The sequence below is a fragment of the Tupaia chinensis genome, unplaced genomic scaffold (genome assembly GCF_000334495.1).
Source record: "Tupaia chinensis unplaced genomic scaffold, TupChi_1.0 Scaffold139767_1, whole genome shotgun sequence".
Taxonomy (NCBI): domain Eukaryota; kingdom Metazoa; phylum Chordata; class Mammalia; order Scandentia; family Tupaiidae; genus Tupaia; species Tupaia belangeri.
The window spans coordinates 1115589-1123085 of record NW_006199647.1 but is presented as its reverse complement, the minus strand read 5'-3'; the positions used below and the strand labels follow the sequence as shown (position 1 = coordinate 1123085).

At 46.0% G+C, this 7497-nt stretch overlaps 1 protein-coding gene across 1 annotated transcript in view; it reads right to left on the bottom strand.

Annotated features, from left to right (window-relative positions):
- Positions 1-2789: 2789 nt before the first annotated feature.
- The window catches only part of SEC24B (SEC24 homolog B, COPII component), a 70405-nt gene continuing 65697 nt past the window's right edge, over positions 2790-7497 (bottom strand). Inside the window, exons 21-24 of the mRNA XM_014593145.1 lie at positions 7013-7117; positions 5892-5984; positions 3849-3952; positions 2790-3681 (exon numbers count right to left, since the gene is read on the bottom strand). Of these exons, the coding sequence (XP_014448631.1) occupies positions 3567-3681; positions 3849-3952; positions 5892-5984; positions 7013-7117 (417 nt within the window). The 3' untranslated portion in view covers positions 2790-3566. The remainder of the gene's footprint in view (positions 3682-3848; positions 3953-5891; positions 5985-7012; positions 7118-7497) is intronic.

The following is a 7497-nucleotide window of genomic DNA, read 5'->3' as shown; positions in this document are numbered from 1 at the left end:
AGGAATGTACGTGAACACGACGACGAGCATACGTGACAAACCCACAGGCAGCGTCATACTGAACAGAGAAAGCTTGACAGCTTCTCCTCTAAGACAGGGGACCAAGGTGCACTCATTCCTCTTACGCAGCATAGTACTTGCTAGAGCAAACCAATGAGAGAGGAAATGCAGGGCCCCCACACGGGGACGCAGGAAGCCACTGCCCCTGTGCAGACAGCACGGTCCTGTATCGGGAGAAACTTAGCTGAGCATAGAGGAATGAATCACATCACACTGCGAGATAACAGTGCAATGCACGAAAATCCACGGTGTTTTTATACACCAATGAACTAATGAAAAATCAAGATAGTAATCCCCACTACAGTAGCTACAAATTAATAAAGTACCTAGGAGTAAATTTAAAGAAAACTTAAAAGAAAAAAAAAAACTACAACAAAAATTATAAAATGCTGGAACCAGCAGTTAGCATAATGGCTATGTTGCTGGACTCCCATGTACTCAACTGTGGTTCGAATCTCGGACCTGGTGGCCTAAACTCACGCCGGGTGCATGTGCATGCGGGCCCAAGATCCTGAAAGGAGAATGGAGGAGAAGGGATTGCGGCATAGCCATCCCCCCGGGGGGTGATTTCTCGCTTTCTGTCTCTCTGTCTTTCTGGCGAGTACAAGCACCCTATAGCAAAAATCTCTCCAAAAAAAGAAAAAAAATTATAAAATGCTGATAAAAATTTGAATTAGACACAAAAAATGGAAGCATCCCACATTCATGAACTGACTGAACTGACAGTGTTTAAATGTACATATTACTAAAAACAACCTAGCTGCAATACAATATCTATCAAAATACCAGTGGCAACCTTCACAGAAATAGAAAAAAGATTATTTTAATGGAATCACCAAAGTCTCCAAGTGGCCAACGTAACTTCGAGCAGAAAGAACAAAGCTTGCTGTATCACACACTGGTCTCAGCGCACGCTCCGTAATAGCCAGAGAACACGGTACTGCCCCAGACAGAAAGACAAGACACAGACCAATAGGAGACCCGGAAAGAAATCCACATATACATAGCCAAGCGATTTTCAACAAAGCTGACGAGAGTATTCACAGGGGAGAGGACAGAATTGTCAAGAAATGGTTCTGGGAATGAAATTAGACCCTCTCTCAACATACAAAAACACTCAAAACAGGTTAAACACTTCAACACTGAGGGCTGGACCCAGTGAAGAGGTCCCGGACACACACCCTGAAGTCTCCTGGAACATGTCGGGTGCAAACAGGTGTCTGCGATCTAGACTGGTGGGGGCGGGGTGTGTCACTGTGTGAAGACCCTGTCTGGGGTGCCTCTCTCTCATAGAAGGAAAAAAAAAAACTTAAAAAACGTACTAAAAACAAAAACTCCAAACTAGTAGGAAAACACACAGGGGAAAAGTTTTATGACACTGATCTGGGCAAAGAGTGTGTAAGATCTCAAAAGCACAGGCAACAAAACCAAAAACATACAAACTAAAAAGCTTCTGGATAGTAAAGGTAACAACAGAATCAAGAGACAGCCTACAGAATGAGACAAAAATTTGCAAACCACGTGAGAGACTTCAGAAAGTTTCATGAAAAAATAAATGGGAACATGAGTTTATTTTGCTGCCAAAAATTTTAAAATCCATGTGGAGCTTTTCCCATAATTATATATTTTCCATTAACTTTTGGAAGACTCTTCATATACACAACAAGGAACTAACAACCAGTATATACAAGGAACTCACTTAACTCAGTAAGATAAATAATCTGATTTAAAATTTGGTAACTGATCAGAAGAGACATTTGTTAAAGACACAAACTGGTCAGAAAGTGTAGGGGAAAATGCCAACTGGGGGGAAAGGCCAGCCACGAACACTTCATCACAGCAATTCAAATGGCCATTACCAGGACAGGAGGTGGTGAGGCGAAGGCACTGGGTCCCACATGGTCAACTGTGGTTTGAGTCCTGGGCTCAAAGGCTCGAAAATCACACTGGGCACATGTATGTGCGTGCCCAAAGTTCTAGGAGGGGAATGGAGGAGAAGGAATTGTGGTGTGGCCATCCTCCCTGTGGGAGAAACTCTCACTTTCCCTCTCTCTGTCTCTCTGCAAGTGCATGTATGTGCCTTATGGCAAAAACCTAAAAAAAAGGTATTATCATCATAAGGAGAAAAAAATAACAAACTGAGCAAGAATGTGGAGAAAGGGCAATTATTTTACTCCAAGGCTTGGATGATGAACACGCCACTACCCTGACTTCGTCTTGCACAGTGTGTCCAGGTACCGGAAGGTTACACTGGGCCCATCCGCAGCGGTGCACACCACAGCAGGGACCACAGGGAGGCTGCATGGGAGTCCCAGTCCAACCTTCAGGCGGTGTGCCGGCCTGTGCCTGTGATCCCAGGGACTTGGCGAGGTGGCGACAGCACCGTCAGCGTGAGGCTGGCCTGGGCAATGTGGCGAAGTCTTGTCCAGAAAAGGGCTGGGCACCGTGGTCCTCTGTCCCACTGGGAGGTGGGGCAAGACAACTGCGATATGGGGAGACTCTCTTAGACAGACAGATGGGTTTTACTTAGTAACTACATGACAGTATTTTGAAAGCAGTTCTGCTTGCTTCTAGAATACAGAAAGTACCAGGACAGTGAGGTTCACAGCCTGATGAACACTTACTGACTCATGACTGTCACATCAAAACGCCAAGTAGAAAATAAAACATATCTTACAGGTTAAAAAAAGGAAAAAACACCAGCCCTGACAAACAAACACTACACCATATTGTCAAGCAAAATATTTTTAATTAGTAGGCTGATCATAAATAAATCCACATAAAAGATTTAACAGAATTACAAAGATCTTTGTGTTTCTCTTGTGGACTCAATTCATAATACACATCAGTCAACCCCATTCTCTAACTGTGACAAAAAAGCTGTCATCCAACAAGGCAGCACAGCTTAAGCGATTCATATTCTGTAGTTACATTTATACATTTTCTTTACAAATGTAACACGTATGTACACTGTGTGTATATATATATATATATATATATGTCTATAGTTCATGTACTGAAACTATTGTTTTTACAGGAGAAATGCTGAATTCATTTAATGAATACGAATCATTCCTTTTTAAAAAGTAATTGATATAAACAGATAACACGGTACCACTGCCTCTTGGCATCTCTTGTCAGAGTTCAAGTCCAGAAATGTCAGATTAATTATAAGAAAAAAGAATTCATCTAATCTTACGTTATGACGTGTCATCCCACCTAGCTACGGAAGTCTGCGGCCCACGAAGAGCAGAGCGGGTGTGGCTGCCCCTGCTGGAACCATGCAGAAACCAACTGAGATGCACTGGCCGAGAGAGCGCCTTCGCTGCTGTTCCCCGGTGGAGAGAACCTGCCTGTGCTCCCTCCGCAGCCCCTGCTGAGCCGCACACGGAGCCGCGCGGTGCCTTGCAGTAACGAAGGTCTTCACTTTGGATTCCTAGGTGCTTCTCTGACAGGCTGTGCTCTCCCTGGGTCGTGGATCTCTTCTCATACGACTGCATTCCACTTCACTTACAAATCTGCTGTTGGACGTGAAGCAAAAATTCGTAGTAAGAGAACGCGGCTTCAGTCCGGTCTTCGATCAGATGCTGAAAAAATTCCGTTTTGGCCGGGCTTTCATCTCTGAAAGAGAAATAAGCATTTATTTCAAATGTGTATCATTAAATAAGAGTAACTATATATTCAAAAATGACTAATCCATGGACTTTAGGAACACAGAACGTGAGATGTAAGCCATGTAACGATATTCTCCCACCAGGACCTCGGAATCAGCTCCCCGAGGTACTTACTTCACCACATGAAGAACTGGGCTGAAGGGCCTGCTGTCTCTAAGCCAGGCTGTGAAGGATCTGGCTCTTTCTGATGCAAGAGTGTCTAACTCGGGAAGATGTGTCTGGTAAAAGAAAGAGGAAGTGATTTCCTTTCTCATGGACGTTAGTGGTATTAGAAATAAATCATGATTCCCACTGCCAAAACTGCTCTCCACACCAACAGCAGCAAGCAAATGAAATCTGATTGTTAAAAAATCTGTATATATTTTTCTGAGTAAGTCAATAAAATATGTTTAATAATAAGTACGTCACATAATCGTTACGCCGCTGGACTCCCAAATGAACAAACTGCGGTTAGAGTCCTGGACCCGGTGGCTTCAAATTAATACCGGGCGCATGTGTGTGTGCCCATCCCCGCCGGGGCAGTGATTTCTCGCTTTCTGTCTCTCTCTCTGGTCAGCGCACATGCCACAAAAAAAAAAAAAAAAAAAAAAAAAAAGAAGCGTCATCTTTAATCTTTACGACTCTCTTTTTCATGACGTAGATTCATTTCTGAACCTATTCCTCTCTGCTCTGTCCACTGGGCCAGAGCCACAGTGCCTGGTAACCACAGCTTCAGAACGAGGTTCTGCGGTTCCGCGGGATCCTTTCCATGAGGTTTTCCCCTTGGCTGACGATATTCGCCCTTTTCAAACATTTTCTTACTATCCTCATGAAAGGAACCCTAGTCCACTTTGCCCAACTAAAACAAGGTCAGGGCTGGCCCTGCAGCACAGCAGGGAAACACTACACAGGGAGCTGGAGCCCACGTGGCCGACGGGGGTTTGAATCCCAGTCTTGGCTTGAAAAAAGACACCAGCCATGTATGTGCAGCTCTGAACCCAGACAGGACAGGAATGAAAGAAGGACCGTGTGACCACGCGCCCCTGGGGTGCTCATCCTCTCTGGTGAGTGCACACGCCCTCTGGTAGGTAAGATAGATTGTGATGAGGAGTGCATGAAATTTACATTACATGCAGGCAAAAGAACACTGTCATATCAAAGAGCGAGGCAGGCCCCCTCAATGCCTTAGGAACGCAGAACTGCTTTCAGAACCCTGCCTTTACACACCTGGTAGTGGCCCACTGAGAGTTCACTATTATCAGCACAATAATTTAAATAAAAAGTTTAAGCTGTTGGACAAGTCTGGCACTCCTCGTGGAGTTAAACAGTTACCCACTCAAGCAACTGCACCCTGGTGGTTACCCTACAGACTGAAAACTTGCACTCACACGGACACGGCACACAGGTATCGTCTGAGCGCCAACTACTCACAACAGCTCAAAACCAGAGATGACCCAAATGCCCAGCAGTGGAGAAACAGGTCGGTAAAATGAGGTATATCCATGCAACGGACTATTTTTTAGTCATAAGAAAAAATAAAAAGAAGTATTGATAAAAGTAAAAAGTTAGAACATAAATGAATCTTTTTTTTTTTTTCTTTAAGGAGAGATTTTTGCTATAGGGCATGTGTGCTCACTGGACAGAGAGACAGAAAGCAAGAAATCACTCCCTGGTGAGGAATAGCCACTCTGCAATCCCTTCTTCTCCACTTTCCTCCTGAGATTTTGGGCATGCATGCACACACGCCCAGCATGAGTTTTAAGCCTCCAGGTCTGGGGCTTGAACTGTGGCTGGCCCTGTGAGAATCCAGTGCCTTAACCACTATGCCACCTGCTGGCCCCAACATGAATGAATCTTAAAAACATTACAGAAAGTGACCAAAACCTTAAGGAAAGAACGCAACGCAAGGTCACATGCGAGAGCCCACGTGTATGGTATGGCAGAAGGCAGACCCGGACGGGAGTAAGTGAGCGCGGAGGTCGTGGAGAGAGGTGGGAGGAGACTGAGGTTCGTTTTTAGGGTGACGGAGGTGTTCACAAATTACACGGTGGTGGTGGCTGGACAACATCTGAATAGACCAAAAAGTGCACCTTAGAAGATTGGAATGGTGCATTTTAAACTGTATGTCAATTAAACAAATTAACAACGAGCAAGCAAAGTTCTGTAAAATCCACTGACCATTTTCTGTGGTATCGATGCAAAATCAGGGTACCCAAGCACGTCCTCTATGAAATTACTGTCGCAGCCTTTTCCGACCCAAATGTAGAACACCTAAAACCAAAAAGCAACAGGACGTCAGACTTCCCACCAGCTGGGGAGGCCCGGCCAGCCACTTCGCGGCAGAGAGGTCGCGCCCTCAGACACGGCGGCAGGAAGCCTTCCATTACATGCTGCAAGTCTGCGCCCAGGTCTGGAGTCCACATCTGTCTCCTTCTAAAGGGCCCTGCCATACGCAGGGCATGAGCGCTTGCTGGGAAGGGACAGTGAGAGGGAAGTGAGCGCTCACCTGGTGGGGATGGCCACGCCACAACCCCTCCTTCTCTCTTACCCCTCGGGGGATTTGGGGCACGCATGCACAGGCGCCGGGCATGGTTTTCAAGCCACTGGGTCCAGGACTCAAACCACGGTCAACCACGTGGGAGCCCAGCACCTTAACCACCACACCATGTGTTGGCCCCCACTGTTTACATTTTACAGCTTCACATAAAATCGGTTTACCTCCCCCTCCACTGACGTCCAGTAGAAGTACAGTGCTTCACCTGGGATGCCTGACTTGGTAGACCCCAGCCCCCTTCGCTTACTGTCCCTCTGGGAGTCCCCTCAGCTGTGGCTGTCAGCATCCTGTCCTGCTCTGAACCTATCGTTCTGAAGTTACTGTGTCATTCTGAAACCCGGCACCACCACCCTGCCCCTAACTTCTCAGCTCCCACCACTAACGGGGGTTCTGATGACGGATGGAAGTTGAACTGGACACTCTTGTGAACTGGATGATTCTAGGTGGTGAAGTCCTTGAAGACTGGAATCTCTCTCTTTACTTCTCTTTATCAAGCACATATAACCCATGATAGCAAATAATGACAAAATTTCTTAGCTATGATAAAACAATGTCCAACGAGAGAGTTTAAAGTGGACTGACTCCCCGTACCAGTTCTCAATTTACTGCCTCCTGGCTCCTACCTCAGCTCTCTGCGTTGCTCTGTGATGACAGAGCTGGCCTGGGCGTGTGACTGTGTGTGCCTGCACACGTGTGTGTTTCCTCAGGTCAGGCAGAGCGAAGGGCTGTCAGCTGAGGTACTTACGGAGCCGCAGTCCATGAGGAAGGCGCCTTCTCTCGTCAACTTCTCCGCAGACAGCTTCTGCAGAGGAGGCTGGGGGACCACCCTGTCATTGACGTGCACAGCACCCTGCAAAGACAAGATGCGTGCAGGGGAGCGTAGGCCGCGCCATGAGGTCCGAGAGCTAACTGCCAATTATTCCCTGTGATATGCTGAAGAGCGACACCTGAGGACTTCATGGGACACGGAAAATACTGGTTACGCATCACCACCTCAGCCATGTAATCGAGACACTCAAATGTTTTCAAAATAAAAAAGTAAAACCGTGAGTCCGTACAATGGCCTGCCACATCTCCTTCCACTCTGGTAATAGAAGCATGGGTGAAGTTAACTCTGCCACATCGCAACACGTTTTTTAAATTTCTTTAGTAATGATACTATTTGGAATTAATACTAATTTCTTTCCTTTTTTTTTTTTTTTTTGTGGAGAGGTTTTTGCTATAGGGCAC